Here is an 18,058-nt window from a genome sequence, read left to right as displayed (position 1 = left end):
CCATGCTACCTAACCCTCAGCCCCTGCTCAACCGGGCTCCAGCCAGCAGGTCTGGGAAGGCTGCAGCTGCCGTGGTCCGCATCGCGTGGAAACCTGGGCCACCCGGACAGACTGCACTGCTGTTAGTTATGGGTTCTTTCCCCCCTTACCACCACGTATCTTGGGCTTACTTTTTTTTGCCTTTTCTTTTTTTCCTCCCATTTCCATGCAGCTACAGATAACGGCAACACCATGGGTGCGGACGCACTCGGGCAGCAGAGACCTGCAACAGCCAAAGCACCTCTTCCCTTTCAGCTGGGGAGTTGCTGGGTTTCTCCCTGAGCAGGCGGGCCTTGAACTGTCTCATGACTTTTGTGAGCGTGGACGGGGAAGGAAAGAGGAAAAAAAAGCGTGATTATACAAGGACATCTTTTATTTCAGTACATTCAAGACAAAAAGAAAAGAAAACAATTCAAGAACAGGATGTACCTTCACTCAAGGCTTTATCTCCCCTGCCCCTCTCCATTCTCATCTCTTTCCTTTTACAATCAGAAATTGCATAGAATTTATTTTTCAATCAGAAAATTAAACTCGTCAATGTAAAACCCACGTCTGTACCAAGCAGAGGGTGAGCTGCTGCTGTTGCTAGGGAAGTAAATATTTTCCTTACATCAGGCCCTGGGCTAATGGTTTTCTCAAATGCTGTGAGGCATCGTCGCTGCTAGACACGGGCTGTAAGTCACCCTCGAAGCTGAGGGTGCTCTGTGGGTCATGGACAAGGGGAGCTCGCGAGCCTGGGGCAGAGCTCAGAGTCACTTGTTCGGGAGCGTGCAGAGCACGGGCCGCCGACGCTTTGGGGAGCGACGGTGGGCAGCAAATACCACCTCCCTCCGCTGGCGGGAAAGGGCAGCCTCCCCCAGCACTCCCCCTCTCGCCGGCTCCCACCTCACCTTCCTCAAAAGGCTCCCCACCCGCATCCCAAAAACAGAAAGGAAAAAAAGCAAAAGATAACCCCAGAACTAAACAAAAGACACAGAACCCCTGAAATTCCAGGCGTTTCAAGGCCTCTTTGAGTTCACTGTGTTTGTTGGTTGGTTTTTGGCATTTTAATATATATATATCTATGTGTATATATATATTTTTTTATAGATATGTATTTTAACAACTCCTCAGAGGGACTTCCAGCAAACGCTGCTTCTCACAGGGAGCGTGTCCCATCCCATCCTTCCCTTCCTCCCTCAGTCCACCTGCCACGCTCTGAAAAGGAAGAAGAGTTCAGCACCTGAAACCTGGTGCCTTGGAGACTAAGTCCTGACGTACCCAAAATAAACCAAAACGAAATAATGACTCCTCCCTTCCCATCCCTTATCCACGTCAAATAAAAAGATCCCCCCCCCCGCCCTTTGAGAACATCCCCCGGTAAGTCTACGTGATGGGGAGACGGTGCCAGCATCCTTTCTCCTGGCCTGGGGTGGAGAAGTTCCAAGAACCGCTCTTGCCCCCTGGGTGGGCAATATCTGCCACACCAGTTACCCACCACGTCCCTCCTTCCCGCCTCGGAGCCGCGCGGTGGCACGGAGACAACTGCTGGAGACAGGCCAGCCGGAGGACCTCGCTCCTGCTGCGTCAGGCTTCAGCGAGACGCGCGTCCCCTTGGACGCCGAAACCAAAGCCAACCCTCTGGCCAAGCCTGCGCGTCAGCCCAAAGGTCCGTCTTGCTCTGCAGAAGCTGGGTAACTGCTTTTAATTTAAAAACGAGTTGACATTGTACAAGTCCATGTTCTGTAAAATGGAACAGGACCCTCTTGGCCCACCCCGACGCCCCCTGCCCCAGCGTTACTCGGGCTCGCTGCTGTTGGTGGTCTTCTCCCACTCCAAGCTCTCTTCGCTCTGCGCGGGCGAGCCCGCAGACGGCCGTGCCCGCAGGCCCTGAAACCTGCGGCACTCGGGGCACACCCGGATGTGCGTGCACCCTCGGGCGACCAGGGCGGCTTCTTGTGCCAGTCTTTGTGCCAGGGGATCTGGCTCGCCCCCACTGCACAGCTTCCCGTTGCTGAGCGTGGTTGTGCTGCGGGCTCGGCGTTCCTCTGGGATAACGGGGCGAGTCCGTATCATTCCCCCTCGCCTCCGATGAGGGTGGAAACTGTCCTTGCAGAGAATGATGTTGCGCAGCTCCGTCACCATTTCTTGGCACACCGACACCTGGAAGGCAGACCCGAGACATACTGCTCACCTAAGTAAGCTGTGAGCCCAGCAGCGTTGCGTCTGCTCTGGATTCTGATGCCAAAGTGTTATGGGCTTGGTTGTTAATCTGGCCACTGGCTTTTGACATCAATGCTCAGACATTTACGCTTGATTTAGCCCAACGGATTCTGCCTCTTGTCAGAGACCCTCCTGTGTTCTGGATCCCCACATCAACACGAGACCCAAACCTATTGCAGGTAGAAATCCTCAGGTGATCCCGTCTCCAGGAAAGGTACCCGGACGTTGTACACATCCTTGATCCCTTCAAAAGCCCTTGGAGCATCCCTACAGCCTCGATCTTGGTAGGAGTGCATGAGAAGCTTGTGCCTTTTAGACCCTGCCCAATGCACCCAGCCTTCTTGTGTGTTTGAGGGCTCATTGCTAGGAACGCTCGTCTCAGCCTGGGTGCATTACTTGCTCCAGAGCACTGCACTGCTGAGCACCCGGCAGATAGCAATAAACACACACTATCCCCTCAGGACACTTTCAGGTCCTACCTCTGACTGTTCAGAGTGCCGAAGGCTCCACAAAAATTCCAGCATTGCCATAAAAATTGCTACGATTAAGCCACAGATGAGAACCACGAAGATGCCGCCAATATTCTCCATTCCCAGGCCTAAAATAAAGCAGAAGAGACAATGCTGTGGAAGAGGCCCACACAACATAAATTGCAAGCATCGCTGTACAGAAATCCCAACTCTTTGCTGTTTAGTTGGCATTGCATATACCCAGCCAGGGACCAAAAACACATAGCTAGCACTGTCCTATTAATAGCTAACTGCATGACTCAGATGGCAAACCGAATGACTTGCAATAACTGCACGATCGAAGACGCGTTCTCAGAAACGATGATTTTGCAGATAAACAGCAAGTACATTGGAGGGAAGTACAAAGCAATTTGTGGACAAACTGAAAACAGGAGAAAAAAATGAGAGATCAATCAGGCACATTAATCCCTGCAAATTATTCACCCAGCTCTAGTTGCTTTGAACTTCGCAAAGGAAGATGAGCAACGTTGTTAAAGAAGCAGAGATGAAGACGACAAGAAAGGGCTTTGAAGGAAGCTGGCACCAAGAAAAGCTCCTTTGATTGCATTACAAAGTGCTGATGAAAAATGATTACAGCTGCTTGTATTGCAGTATCAAGGAGAGGTTCCAAACAAGACCAGGACCCAACCTTGTTCCGCACTATACGGTGACCGAATGGGGTCCCTGCCACCCAGGGGTACCTGGTTATGGGTTGGGTGCTCTCTGCCCAGCACCCTCTGGCCCACGAGGAGGAAACAGCCCCTTCCCTGGGGCAACTCATCTCACCTCCCCTGGACAAATCGCTTACAACAGGGTGACTACCACCTCCACTGATCGTGGGAGCCATTCAGCCACCTCGGCCCATATGCTGCACATGCAGGCAGCTTCACGTAGGGGAGGGACTAAATCGCACGCACGGCAGCTGCCAGCCCTGTCCTACACAGCTTGCACTCCAGAAAGCTCACCAGCTGGAAGGAAAATCCACCCTCAAGAGCCTGGCCTGAGCTTTCCATGTGCCGAGGCTGTCGCCTCGCTTCCCACCACAACCCCTGTCCCCAGAACCGCAGCCTGTGCCTCCGCCCGGCCCTGCAGAACGGGACCGTGAGAGGAGCCAGGGAGCAGCGCCGGCCTCAGCAAACGCTGTCTGAGAAACAGCTCTTCTCTCCTGTGCTTGTTGGGTTTGGGTCTCAAGTGGACTGGGCCCCTGATTGGATTGATTACTAAGAAGCATGCAGTGCTTTGCACCGAGGTGACTGTATGAGGCCATTACTCAACAAGAACATCTATAAAAATCTTCCTCTCCCCTCTGTAGCATTAAATCAAAGTGTAAGAATCAATGATTTATTGACTTAATCTCTGCGTGGCTTTTAGACATAAAATCTCACCAAAATCCTTGTAAATCGCTGACCTGTTTTGTTCTAAAACTTAGGAGGTCACATTTCTCCCTCCTCCTCCGTCATTCTTTTGGCATTGCCTCCGGAGCAATCTAGTGACTCTGTAAATCAGCCCTTCGCAGAGATGTTTCCACTAAGACAGCAATTGCAGGGCAGAAAACATAGCCCATAATCACAGTTTAGACCCAAGATAAAGGCCATTCTCTCCTCTCAGCAGCTCTCAGATTTGAATTTAGGGCCAGTACCTCTCTCTACATCCTTCTATCATTCTACCTGGGTGCTGCCTTAGACACCCATTCCCAAGCTCCCAAGGTATTTCCTTCCTCCATATACACATACCAGCAGGCTACAGCCTTCCTCATTTCCCAAACTGAGAAAGTGAGCCGTGACAGAGGGCACTGTCCTGGTTTCGACTGGGAGAGAGTTCATTTTCTTGCTGGTGGCTGGTATAGTGCTGTGTTTTGGATTTAGGATGAGAATAATGTTGATAACATGCTGATGTTTTAGTTGTTGCTAAGCAGTGTTCACACTGGTCAAGGGCTTTTCAGCTCCCCGTGCTCTGCCGGGTGCACGAGAAGCTGGGAGGGGGCACAGCCAGGACAGCTGACCCCAAGTGGCCACAGGGCTATTCCATACCATAGGGCGTCATGCTCAGTATAGAAACCGGGGGGAGTTGGCCGGGGGGCAGCGATGGCTGCTCGGGGACGGGCTGGGATCGGTCAGCGGGTGGTGAGCGGTTGCATCACTTGTTTTTATTCCTGGGTTTTGTTCCTCTCTCGCTCTCTTGTTGTTTTCCTTTTCATTACAATTTTTTTTTCCAATTACCAAACTGTTCTTATCTCAACCCACGAGTTGTCTTACTTTTGCTCTTCTGATTCTCTCCCCCATCCCACTGGGGGGGAGGGTGAGCGAGCAGCTGGGTGGTGCTCAGTTGCCGACTGAAGCTAAACCACGACAGTCCTAAAACAGCAGAAAAACTTGTCCAGGGTCACAGAGCGTGCCAGGTAGTGCCAGAAACAGCCCAGGAGCCTGCTTCCCAGCCGCCCCCTTCCAAAGCCATCTCAAAACAGCCCACAGACTAGATTCCACTTCAGAGTTGCTTTTTGCACAGTCCACGGCTGTGCAAAAGGCTCCCATGTGCCTGCTTGCCTTCAAAAGTAGCTTCTTTAATAGCTTATTGCCTTGTCCTGAGGCCTGATGTCTTACACCGCACCAACACCTTCTGCTCCAGACTAACAGCCCGGGCTGCCTGCAGTGCAGCAGTGCCAAGCAGGGAGCACCGGCTCGCAGTCCCCGCGGGGTCTCATCCAGCCTAGCTTATGAACTGCACAGACACACACACCTACGCCTGCTGCAACGTCAGGAAAACAAGAGAGCTACCATGGACCCGGCTTGGCTCTCCGTCTCTGTGCTCAGAAAGGTCAGAAGACTGTCCTTTCAACTGGTGGACCTGCTGCCCTCCCAGAAAATGCTTGCTGAGGAAAGGGTGACTGCCAAAACTAAAAAATGCAGCAACTGCGTTAAGCTGGCAACTGCTCTCACGCTGGGATATCAGCCTAATGTGGTAGCTTTTATGGCAATTTGCATAGCATTACCCAAAAAAATTTGCTCCTCAGTTTACAGATGTACTAATAAAGTCCCTGTGTCCCTTCCCTTGGCTGTTTAAAAAGCGCTTTCACTTGGAGCCATTAACCAACGAGCCTGTGGTGGAGATCCATCTCCCTTGAAGGAAGCCAGGATTTTGGTCTGATCCCTTTAGCCATCCATTTTCCCATGTAATGCTGCAGACATTCATTAGAAGCTAATTTACCCTCCATATGCCTCCAAAATTTGTCATTTGGTTGTTCCCGCTATCTTTGCCCCAGGCAAAAAAAACACAGCATGAGGCACAGCAGAGCTGTTTGGCTTTCTCCTTGAATTGTGAAGGAAGGAATCTCAGGTCAGAAGAAGGGGAAAAAGTAATTCTCAGGCAGAAAACCTGGCAGCGCTCATGTGCAGATGGACGTTCATCCTTGCGCTGCTGACAAGGATGCTTCTAATGCCTGGTCCCTTCAGCACGCTACCGGAGAGTGGCGTGGATTACCTTTGGCTCTGTGGTCCTCCTCTTTGGGGCACTTGCCTCCTTCCCACCACTTCCGCTTCAGGATTTCCAGGCGGTTGTTCTCTTGCAACTGGAGAATGGCCAGGTCAAACTCATCGCGAAACACAGAGCCTGCAACACCAAGAGGTACGTGGTAAGGCACTGCCTCAACCAGCCTTCCTTCCCGCCACGATGCCCTGCCAGGGTGCCCAACTACAAAAACTCATCTGTGAATGGTTTGGAAGGGACTTCAGTCCCTGTAAGCCCTTGAAACCTGCAGCCTCCCTGCTGGGACAGTCAACTGGTTAATGTCATTTGCAGATGGTAATTTCGTCTGTCCACCAAGACCCACACAGGCCATTTAAAGAGGTCCATTACTAGGAGGAGTTTTGGCTTCACGGGTAGGGTCTAAACAGGTAGTTCAGTGTCACACCGCTGCTCCTCCAGACCACCGAGGTCCCTCTCCTGTCATTCTGCCTCCAATGTCCACCTTGCTCTAACACTCCTTCCCTCAAACTGGTGCACTGCAACAGCAGCAAGCTCAACCTACACGCAAGCCCAAATGTTCACGGTAGAGGAAGCTCGCTCCTGCACTCAGTACCGAGGTCTGCTGCAGTCTGCACGATGTCCGCTACCAGAGATCCAGAAGAAGGGCCGTGGGAAAGACTGCAGTTCTCCTGGTAACTCTGCACTATTGTCCCAGCGAGCAGCTTTCTGCTCTTCTTATCTGCTACAGTTTCACTGTTTAACAAGACAATGTCAGAACAAATTTAGTCCTGAAAGTAAGGATTTGTACTCACGATCAGGTTACTGTGACTTTACAAGCTTACGCATGTTAGCTGAACTATAGTGACTGTTTGTGTGACGGTTCTTACGTAATTCACCTTAACTTCGTATTGCTAAGTGCAGGTGCTTAAAGGTCAGGAACAAGGCTTCCCGAGCCTGCAAGACTGGCCAAAAGATCAGTCGATCGCTTGGAATAACAACTACTACATCCTTTTTCTGTACTGCCCTGGGAGATGATGTTCTCTTGCTAGCTCTCATATTTGAAAGACAAAAACCCTACATTTGTTAAACCCGATTATTAGCTGAGATAGTCACTGAATTGCCTAATTCTCTGTCCTGGAGTTTTAAGAACCACCAGCTGTTAAGAAACTTGTGCTAAAAACTACCAGAGTTGCAACAGCATTACTATTACAGCACTTCGGAGATAAAACAAGGAGCACAAAATGATTCAAAAACACTGGTTCAAAAGGGAAACAGTCAGCAAAGAGCATATATGCAGAAAATAAGCAGCAATTTTGAAACATCTTTCACATGAATTATTTAAAGAGCCGCAGTCGCGTGTCACGTGGCTCTGGACCAGAGCAGGGTCTCGTACATCTGGCTCTAAGCATGCACCTTGGGCAACTGCAACGTATTGGATTTTCCTCCTGAGATAAAAAATGACCCTGGGCAGAGCTGTGAAACGTGACATTGGCTTTAGAGCCGGTTCAGCCTTTCAAATGCTCCGGTCCTCTGCCGACAGCTGAGAAGGACTAGAATTTTTCTTCACTGCCTACCGACGGGCATGCCAATCCCGTAGCCCTTGGTGTCCAGAAGGCCCCCGACCTGCGTGAGGTTGCAATTGCGCTGACGATAATACTCGTTCATGGTGGACTCCAGCAGGAAGGCGTAATTGGAGTTCAGCACGCGCGCTATCCCTTCCTCCGTGCTCTTCACAAAGACGCTTGGCTGCTTGGAGTACATGTAGTTCCACATCCGCTGGTACGTCTGGTAGCGGGAGTTCTGCAGGAGAAAGGAGGCAAGCGCAGCTAAGGTGGGAGCATCCTGCTGTAACATAAACCCCAATTAGACGCCAGTATGAAAAGGCCACAATGGGGAAAGGAGTCAAAGCAGATTTGGTGCCAGATTCAAAAAGGATTTAGATGCCTAACCTCCATTTATTCCAATGAGATTTAGAAGCCCAAATATCTTGGTGGATTTGAGACTTGCTGGCAAAGCTGGGCATGAAGTGCATACCTAATTCCAATAGGTTCCAGCAAAGCTTTTTGCATAAATTCAATTTTAGAAAAAGACGCAGTTTCTGTAACAGTATATCAAAAACACGCCAAAAAAGCCAGAAGAAATAGCCCATGTGTGGCTGATTTAAACCACCGAATGCTCCCCGTACAGCTCACACCCTATTGTCTGTCACTGTAACCTTGTGCTTAACAGTTCACCAGTGTCAGAGCCAGACACCATCACCTTCAGAAGGGCGCTGAGAGCTGGGGACAGAGCCAAAGCTCTTCGGAGTTTGTTGGTCCCTGAATCTGGATTTTGGTTCACCCCCTCACAAGGCAAATCAGAGTACCTGCTTAAGAGAACTGGATTCTTTTCGTTGACTGCAGTAAACTAAAGCTCAACCAGCCTCAAATCCTCAGGCTTTGCTGGTGCTTGAACCTACCTTGGTTTGACCGAGAGAAAAGCTGACTACGGTTAATCTCTCTTGCCCATGCTGAGCAAAGAGTGAAACCTGCTTGCACAAAGACTGAAGATAAACACGCTCTGGTCTACATTAGGAGATTCTGAATTTGCCCCTTTCCCTTCACCCTTGCATTTCTGCAGCCCACAGGATCCCTTACACCACCTCCCCTCCACTCCCGGCCACTGCAGCAGGCACGCGGCGTGCTGCCAGGCACCCCCTGCCATCACACTTTCAAGGGCTCATTTTCTGTGGCTGGTGAGCAATGCTGGAGAGCCTCAGGAAATCTGCTGCTGACCTAGTTACTGTCCTCGTCTGCCCAGCCCTGTCCTCTGGGTGCAGTCTCTTGGGCAAGGGACAGACGAACAGGGTGTGTGTTTGTTCCCGATTCACTGCACTTTTAAACCTTAATCCTGCGTGTTAGTGTCAGGGGAAACTGCTGCCAGGACAGGTTACAAGGCAAGGTGCTTCAGCAGCAGACACACGTCTCACGCAGTCAGGAGCTGAGGGGTGGCGATGATAGCCTCAGCCGTGCCTCGTTAATCCATCACTGCGTTTGACCCACCATTGTTACAGCAGAGGCAAATGGACCCCAACATAGTACAAGAACATGGTACAAGAACACCTTTTGCTAATTTCTTCTCCGATACCAGCAACTCCAGCACTGGCCAGGCAGTGCAGAGCCACAGGCAGGATTTTAAACTTGAAAGCCTTCCTGAAAAGAACTGAGTGCCTCATATACAACCACCTTAGACACCTGGGCTTTGTTCAGCTCATTTAGATAGAATAATAGAATGGTTTGGGTTGGAAGGAACCTTTAAAGGTCTAGATGACCTCCAACCCCCCTGCAATGAGCAGGGACATCTTCAGCTAGATCAGGTTGCTCAGAGCCCCATCCAGTCTGACCTTGAATGTTTCCAGGGATGGGGCATCTACCACCTCTGTGGGCAACCTGCTGCAGTGTTTCACCACCCTCATCGTAAAAAATTTCTTCCTTAAGTCAACGGTCAATTTGTCATGGTAGCTCTCAAGCTCGGGCTCACTCAAGAGCGTTCTCAGGCCTCCCAATTCAGTTCAGAGTCAGAGAGGGAAAAAAGTGAGAAAAGCTTTCTCTCCTCTCAGAATTTCAGCAAGTAATAAATAAATAATCCTCAAGCAGTTCTTTGTGCATTCAGAGCACTGCAGAAAAGATTCACTCGTTTATTTCCCTTCCGAATAGAGGAGGGAAGAAAAAATTAAATTGGGCTAAATGGCATGCATAAGTTTGCATACACTTGACTTATTTGTTTTCAGTGTCACTGACCACATACAGACTCCAGCACTTTTACATATGCTAGCCTACCTAGTGTTTGCAAACATTTCTTTGCTTACCCAAGCTGAGGGACTCTCATGTAAAAGCTAAGATCATATCAAAACCGCAGAGAGACCCATGGAAATTTGACTGCAAATGCTCATCTGCTGAAGACGGTGTTACGGCATCACTGCGACACAGGGATGTGTACCATTTTCCCACCCACATGGTGACACTCCAAGCGTTAAGTTGCTTTCTAAGTCCAGGCAGGAAAGTCTGCTCCTCCAGGGTCCAGCGCAGATGTCCTGACCCTAGTCCTCCAGCATCCCAAGAGCACACCAGCTGCCGTGTTAAAAAGTCCTGCCTTCCCTGTCCTCCGCCATGCCTCCCCACCATTCATCCCATCATCACCCACTGTGGATCTAGCCCAGTCCTGTGCAACCAAGCAGCCGGAGGTCTCTCAAAAGGTCCCCTCCGTGCCAGAAACTGGAATGAAACAGGCATGACAGGCTAGGGTGACATCCCAATCTGATTAAAGGGTGCCCTCTGCACCCCCTGCCCCAGTTAGCAAAAGAATGGGGTTTACTTGGAAGAAAGTCATGCTGGAGCCACCGTGAATGGTGCCGTACTCAATGGCTGTCTGGTCAGCCAGGTCATCTACGGATTCGATGGGGACGTCCATCCGCTGCACGGTGAGGAAGGCTGCCAGATTGGCCGTGTAGGAGGAGATGATGATCAAGGTGAACGCCCACCTAGGGAAAGGGGAAGTGAAGACGGTGACCTGAGGTTTCCCCATGGACTGAATGTGACCTCCATCCCCACCCTCCGCCTCTCCATCTGCTTCTGCCCAGAAAAGACCCACAGAGAAGCCTTCCTTAAGAGGAGGGCTGACCTCCTTACCAGACTCCACTGACACAGCGCGTGGATAATGCCTGGGGGGCAATGGTGGAGCCTTGCTGCATGAATCCCCCGACTGGAAACCACAAGCTGTTGCCGAGAGAGTACTGATTCACAAGAAGATTGCATCTGCCTTGTGAGCAGGGATGGGGGCTGTACCACTCATACGGTGTCAATCTAAAATGACAAGAAACGGGTAGCTCAGGTAATTCACTGGGAAATGGGGCACTTCGCAGAAAAAAAAGCAAAAAAAGAAAAGCTGTGAAGCCCTAACTCTCCTGGAGGCAGATTTTTCTGAGGAGCAAATTCTTTGCTGTCAGTTGATGCCCAGGGCTCAGAGCCGTGTGAAATGCTTGCTCTAAGACTCAGAAGCCAGAGGCTTTCTTGTAAAGATTTGCAAAAGTTTAGAGAGGCTCTGCTGAAAATCTGGGCATGGGCTGCGGGGAGGCTGGAGCCCTGTGTGCAAATTCGTACTGCAGACAACCACAACAATAATTCCAGATGTGCACAGACTTGATGTGAAATTGAAATCAAACATCTTTGGCTGTGTTCCCTGCTGGAGAATGAGCATCAATGGAAAGTTCAAAAGTGAAGTGTGTGAGACCTGACTGCATGACACCATCAAGAAAAATAACTGTATTGGTGCAAAGGGTTGCTCTGAAAAGGTCTGATTGCCCTGGCAAGGTCTAGGTCCCAGGTCTAGTTTGAAGCCAAGTGCTGGTGTTTCAAAGCATCACATACTTTCAGTGCTCACAGGGACAGGACAGAGGTGGGAATCTGAAATAATGGAAAGCCTGTCACTGAAGTGACTGTAGCCTAGCTCTCTTTTTTTGCTGTTTCCAATCCTCAGTTCCCTGGTTCCTAAGAAAGTCTTCTAATTCCTGTGCTGCAGTTCATTATATTGCTAATGGTTAACAAAGCTGGTGCCTAGGAGGGTCATTTTGGGGATACTGCCAATACAGCTGCAGGGCTCTGCCAGCTTACGCAGCATTTAACCAAAATTAGGTGTTTATTTTCGTTTCTGCATCTCCTACCTCACTGTGATGCCAGCGAGGTGGAGGTTATTTCTTGAAGACTTTTTATGGTTGGATCAAGCACTAGCAGTAAAAACCACTGCTCTAAAAGAGTCTTTCGCAATTCACGGGGTCAAAAGCTCCTTACTGCTGAGCAAGGCAGAGAGCAGTGTCCAAACCTCCATCTCCAGCGGGAAGCCGCGTAAAGGCACCTTTGTGGAGGATCACAGAATCACAGAATTGTTTAGGTTGGAGAAGACCTTTAAGATCAAGTCCAACCATTAAGCTAGCACTGCCAAGTCCACCACTAAACCATGTCCCCAAGCACCACATCTACACACCTTTTAAATACCTCCAGGGATGGAGACTCAACCACTTCCCTGGGCAGCCTGTTCCAATGCTGGACAACCCTTTTGGTTAAGAATTTTTTCCTAATATCCAACCTAAACCTCCTCTGGTGCAACTTGAGGCCATTTCCTCCTGTCCTCTCTCTCGTTACTTGGGAGAAGAGACCGACCCCACCTCTCTACAGCCTCCTTTCAGGTAGTTGTAGAGAGCGATAAGGTCTCCCCTCAGCCTCCTTTTCTCCAGGCTGAACAACCCCAGGGCCCTCAGCCGCTCCCCATCAGCCTTGTGCTCCAGACCCTTCCCCAGCTCCGTTGCCCTTCTCTGGACACGCTCCAGCCCCTCAATGTCTCTCTTGTAGTGAGGGGCCCAACACTGAACACAGCATTCGAGGTGCGGCCTCACCAGTGCCGAGTACAGGGGCACGATCACTTCCCCAGTCCTGCTGGCCACACTATTTCTGATACAAGCCAGGATGCTATTGGCCTTCTTGGCCACCTGGGCACGCTGCTGGCTCCTATTCAGCCGGCTGTCGACCAACACCCCCAGGTCCTTTTCCACCGGGCAGCTTTCCAGCCACTCTTCTCCAAGCCTGTAGCATTGCATGGGGTTGTTGTGGCCCAAGTGCAGGACCTGGCATTTAGGCTTGTTGAACTGTATGAACTGTATGAACCTCATACAGTTGGCCCTGGCCCATCAATCCAGCCTGTCCACATCCCTCTGTAGAGCCTTCCTACCCCAAAGCAGATCAACACTCCTGCCCAACTTGGTGTCATCTGCAAACTGACTGAGGGTGCACTCGATCCCCTTGTCCAGATCATTGATAAAGATACTAAACAGAGCTGGCCCCAGTACTGAGCCCTGGGGAACACCGCTTGTGACCGGCCGCCAACTGGATTTAACTCCATTCACAACTCTCTGGGCTCAGCCGTCCAGCCAGTTTTTTACCCAGAGTACGCCCATCCAAGCCATGAGCAGCCAGTTTCTCCAGGAGAATGCTGTGGGAAACAGTGTCAAAGGCTTTACTAAAGTCTAGGTAGAAAACATCCACAGCCTTTCCCTCATCTGCTAAGCAGGTCACCTTGTCATAGAAGAAGATCATGTTTAAAACATGAGGAGGGGACTAAGAGGCACCAAATCTCAGTCTGCAGACAGTGCTGGACTGGTTTCTTCAGAACTACATTTCTGAGGCTGTAACAGCATTCGAAGAAACCATTAAAGCCCTGTCAGGATGACAACTTTAGCCATGCTAAAGGACTGAGTGACAGCACAGTTCCAATTTTTGTAATGAGAATTGGATACTAACCACGTCCCGAAACAGTCTTCAAGCCTTGAGCATGTCTTTGGTACACATTGCCAGGACACAGTTCAACTATGTCTGGAAAGGCCCATCGATGCCACCAACCATAAGCGGTTTATTAGAAGGTCAGCGAAAACAGCAATGGAGCACGGACCCTGGGCCTCGGTGGGAGACATGCTGCAGACAAGCACTTGGTGATATATTTTAAGGCCGATTAAATTAGTCATAGGGAAACGGAACGGAGAGCTGCCAAGCAAGGCTTTGCACATCAACCAAGAGGCTGTTGAAAGATATTAATGAACTTTCTTTTTCTCTACACACTGGGTTTTACAGAGCCAGAGGAACCAAACATCACTACTGGAATTTGCGTTAATATCTCTGAATGCATTTGCCGGTACCTGCCAGCCTCCACCCTCCTGTTCAAGACAAGCGGTTGCTGTATCTGTTGCAGATCAAGCACCCACAAGGAGCAGCACCATTTTCAGCACCAGCCCTACTCCCAAACCGTCTCCCACCTTTCCCACCTAGCTCTCGGCACCGATACCCACCACTGCGGCCAAGCACGCTCCCGAATCACGGCACGCTGCTCCTGCCTGCCCTGTCACAGCCATGCCAACGGCCATCCCGGGGCTGCCATATGCATCGGTGACGTGCCCGCGTGGGCACGCAGCGGCAAAGCCCCAGTCCCCAGCTGGCGGAGGGCAGGGGGCTGGGACGCTTCTGCCCGCCTCACTGGGGCCCTCCACACCGGTGGCCCGGGGATGTCCCCGTGTCCCCCTGCCCAGCCCCTCACCACGCATGCCCCCACGGGTGTGGGAGCGTGACGCTAGATGGCACCGCGAGGAAGGAAAAGGCAGCGCCAGCCACATTACCGAGCAACCAAGAAGAGGACGCAGCTGACAGCCAGGTAGGCGAGCAGCATGAAGAGCCAGACGCCAGGGGAAAAGGGATCCAGGAACGAGAAGTAGCCAGGTTTGCGGCCCTGGAAGGGAAACAAAAAGGAGTTTGACCTGCTTGTATTTCTACAAATTAAGTAGTAGTCCATTCTGAAAACGACACCTGCCCCGATGCTGACAACGGATGGGAGCAACAGAAGGGAAAAAAAGTAAACGGGGCTTTGCAAAAGCCTTGCAGGGGAAACAGGTGACAGCAAACGCAACAAATGACCAAGTCCTGCAGCATCTCCCCACTGGGATTCATCTCCTAAGACTATTCCTTTCCCCACCTCAATTACTTCCGTTCCTCCTGGCGAAGGAGGAAGTGAATTGATAGAAAAATCGAGACGGTCACAGCACTCTGCCCTCCCCAAGGGAGGATGCACTGCACCCCTCGCCTGCAGGGCCTCCGAGGGGGGAGTCCCCGTCTGGAGCCTTCGTCCCCCCAGGCACTGCACACCACACTTGCTGGGCAGGAGGGGGCTCCCCGGGGAGAGCACGCCTGAGCTCGGAGGTGGGTGGGATCCTTTGCACGAAGCAGAGTGGGGAAAAAATATTTTTGTGCAGAAAATGAGAAAAAAAAGCGATGTTTGCAATATTCCTGGTCTTCTTTCTTCAGCCTTGAAACGTTTCTTCTCTACAAAACGCAATAAAATTATTACTTTTATCTCAGCGAACACGATATTTTTATCTCCAGGATGCGTCAGAATTTCCTGTTTTCTTCTCAGCAAACCACCTTTCCTTGAAAAGTAAAGCTTCAGTGCTAGAAGAAAACAGGTTGATCTTCTCTCAAAGTACCTTCAGTTTTCAGAAGGACACCGCCACCATTGAAATCTTGTCAAATTTAGCAAAATTTGTGCAAAGGGAGGATTAATTTCTCGGAGAAGTTTCTCAAAAGCTGCGCACCTCCCATTTTGGTGAGCGTGCTTCTTCCGCCACCACCAGCCCTGCGTACGCAGCTCCTCTGCAACGCAGCCTCCTCCAGGGTGGGAAAAGCAGCCGCTCGTTTGCCTCCAAGCACGCTCCAGGCCCCCGTGGGGGACGGGGGAGAGGTGCAAATAGAGCACAAGCCACGGGACTAAAGAAGTGCTCTTCTGCTCTCTGCAGTTTTTAATATCCGTGTGGAGCAGAAAGCGCTTTGCTTCAGCACCGTGCACCCCTGACACACCCCTCCCACCCCGAATGCTGCAAGTGCTCAGGCAATGCTCATCTACCTCAGGCATCTTCTTTCCTTACTGTCTCCTCTGAAAGACTCCCAGCAAAAGCATGAACTCCCAACGCGGGGCTAAAGGGTTGCATTAACCCCGTGGGAACGCGAGAGCCCTTTGCTCACGGGAGCCTGTATCTTCTGCCCCGAACCACAAAGTCAGTCCTAGCATCACAAAACCTCAAGCTCTACAGGTTCCCCAAGCACCTGAGACTGGGAAGCTGCCCACAAGTCAGAGCTCCCACGAAGGCTTTTCCTGTAAAGTCAGAGTGGAAACAGCCCTTTATCACATCTCGGCCAGGCTGTCGGTGTATTTCTTACTGGCACCTTGCTCTGTTGTGTGCTGAAAATGTCTGTCGCTGTTTGCTCAACGCGGCTCACTCCAGCAGCCGCTTCCCCAGCACTTGCAGCACAGCAGCTGCTCCGCTGTAGTTTGCTCGCTTTACACAAAGGCTGCTGCTGAGGATCGTCTTAACACACAGAGGCCTCATTTTTCCCTAGCCCCCTGTCTTACCCTGCCCATCTGTGACACCACATAAACTAATAATAGCTGGTAATAAACAACACCTAACCTCAATTGCCATAGCAAACCCAGAGCATCAAAGACCAGAGTCCTGATATTTTAGAGCTGTGCTTAATCCAAAGGCAGTGAATAATCTTCTGTTTTCACAAAAGTCCCCAGGAAACATAGCTGCTTTTTTTTTTTTCCCTTTCCCCAGACTCAGAGCAGCACTTTAAATTCCATTTCCATTTAAAAACACTGTTTTACTACTGAAGTATTCCTAATCTTATGCAAAACCTGAATTTCACAAGGTCTTGGTACTTCTTCTGAAGATTAAGTTGTTGCTAGAAAAGGCAATAGTTGTTGCACAAAAATCTTCCTCTACTAAAAATATCTAGGATACTGTGATATTCTCAGCTCCAGTCACCAGCTGGGACCGTAACATCTCAGAAACCACCTACAGCAAACTCTGCCCTGCATGAAGTAAAGAACCACCATACCATAACATCCTATCCCTGTATCCTTAAGGACAAGATGAGTTTGAGCTTGGGATCTACATTATCATTTTTAGAGGATCTGGCTTATTAAGCCTTTTAACAAATAGATGAGTTAAGAATCAGTGGTTCAGACCATCCATTTGCAGATTAATTTAAGGACACTTCCCAAGCAAAGGTTCAGGTTCTCCTGGGTATAATTCCAGAGTCTCTCTTTAAGACAAGGTCTCTCTCCCGTACCGGGTTATCCTACTGTGCTTAGTATAAGCAGGCAAGCTACGAACAGTGAAAGATACTACGTTCTTCTTTTGTCTTTTCCCTCTTTTTGGTCAATTGGTGCTGTGTTCTGCTTTTCCTTATATTCTTCCCAGAAACCCAGAGAGAGACAAATGACTGCTACAGCCAGCATCTGGGCCCAAACCAAGGGCCTTCAGAGCCAGAGACACTGCTGGAAACCACACCGCCAGCATCGCGGAGGGATTCACGTTTCCAGTAACAGCCTTTGCTCACCTTGCCGGAGCTCCTCTCGCTATTTCAGAGAGGTGAGACCATCTCACGAGTCTGCAGGCTCCAAGGTGCACTCCCTCGGCACTTCTCGCTGATCCCATCCAGATGATCATGGACTTCTTGATGCCAACAGGAAGCCAAAGGCAGGCGATGTCAAAGCTCTTCTCTTTAGTGACCGCATGGCTTCCCTGGATGCCCCACAGGTCCCTGGTTCCCTTTTTCATCTAGAGCTAAACTGGCTCAGCTGCCTCTCTGCTTCCACAGGTGTTTACACACTCAAGAGTGGAATGAGGCAATGGGAACCTGCAAGGTGTGAAGGGCACCGTCTGCCCTCGGCCGAGCAAACTGGAGCTTCTCAAGCAGAAGATCGTTCTGGGCGACTTATCCCTGCCTGGCATCTCAGAGCTGGCAGGAACCTCCCAGGCACTGGCGGTGCCTCGGCTGGGGCTCCCTCGTGAGATGCTCCTGTAACAAAGTTCCGTTCTGTAATTAAAGCCTTGATGTCTTCTCTGTGTTTCTGGGGCAGTTTGTCAATAAATTACACTCATTAAGGAAATCGTGTTGGAAGCTTTAAGTCTCAGGCTTGGCAATGACTCTCTCCTGTGACTTTACAGTAGTAGTTCTGGTTCTTTTCAGCTACAGTCATTTTCAGGCTGCTGCTACATATTCTTTTCATTCACAGTTGTGGATAAGAATAAAGATATTCTGTTCCCACGGAGGGCACAAACTCTCTCTTATCTGTCTGTTTTGAAGATGGGAATGACAATATCTGGAGTCTGTCAGATATTTTTAGCCGGTCCCAACAGCTTTGTTAATTGGAAGAGCTATTTTTCCTGGAATAGAAATGTTCAAAATGTCCAATAATTGATGAAGGCCTCC

The 18,058-nt window shown here is 50.3% G+C and overlaps 1 protein-coding gene across 2 annotated transcripts in view; it reads right to left on the bottom strand.

Annotated features, from left to right (window-relative positions):
- Positions 1-283: 283 nt before the first annotated feature.
- Positions 284-18,058, bottom strand: part of GRIK4 (glutamate ionotropic receptor kainate type subunit 4) — a 217,296-nt gene continuing 199,521 nt past the window's right edge. For both annotated transcript variants that reach the window (XM_075521256.1, XM_075521257.1), the window contains 8 exons: positions 14,407-14,516; positions 10,880-11,053; positions 10,566-10,731; positions 7,787-8,012; positions 6,228-6,356; positions 2,721-2,839; positions 1,820-2,181; positions 284-348 (listed from right to left, as the gene is read on the bottom strand). In XM_075521256.1, the coding sequence (XP_075377371.1) occupies positions 291-348; positions 1,820-2,181; positions 2,721-2,839; positions 6,228-6,356; positions 7,787-8,012; positions 10,566-10,731; positions 10,880-11,053; positions 14,407-14,516 (1,344 nt within the window). In that variant the 3' untranslated portion in view covers positions 284-290. The remainder of the gene's footprint in view (positions 349-1,819; positions 2,182-2,720; positions 2,840-6,227; positions 6,357-7,786; positions 8,013-10,565; positions 10,732-10,879; positions 11,054-14,406; positions 14,517-18,058) is intronic.

Source organism: Mycteria americana, chromosome 19 (assembly GCF_035582795.1).
Source record: "Mycteria americana isolate JAX WOST 10 ecotype Jacksonville Zoo and Gardens chromosome 19, USCA_MyAme_1.0, whole genome shotgun sequence".
Classification (NCBI taxonomy): domain Eukaryota; kingdom Metazoa; phylum Chordata; class Aves; order Ciconiiformes; family Ciconiidae; genus Mycteria; species Mycteria americana.
This window is presented reverse-complemented; position numbering and strand designations above follow the sequence as displayed.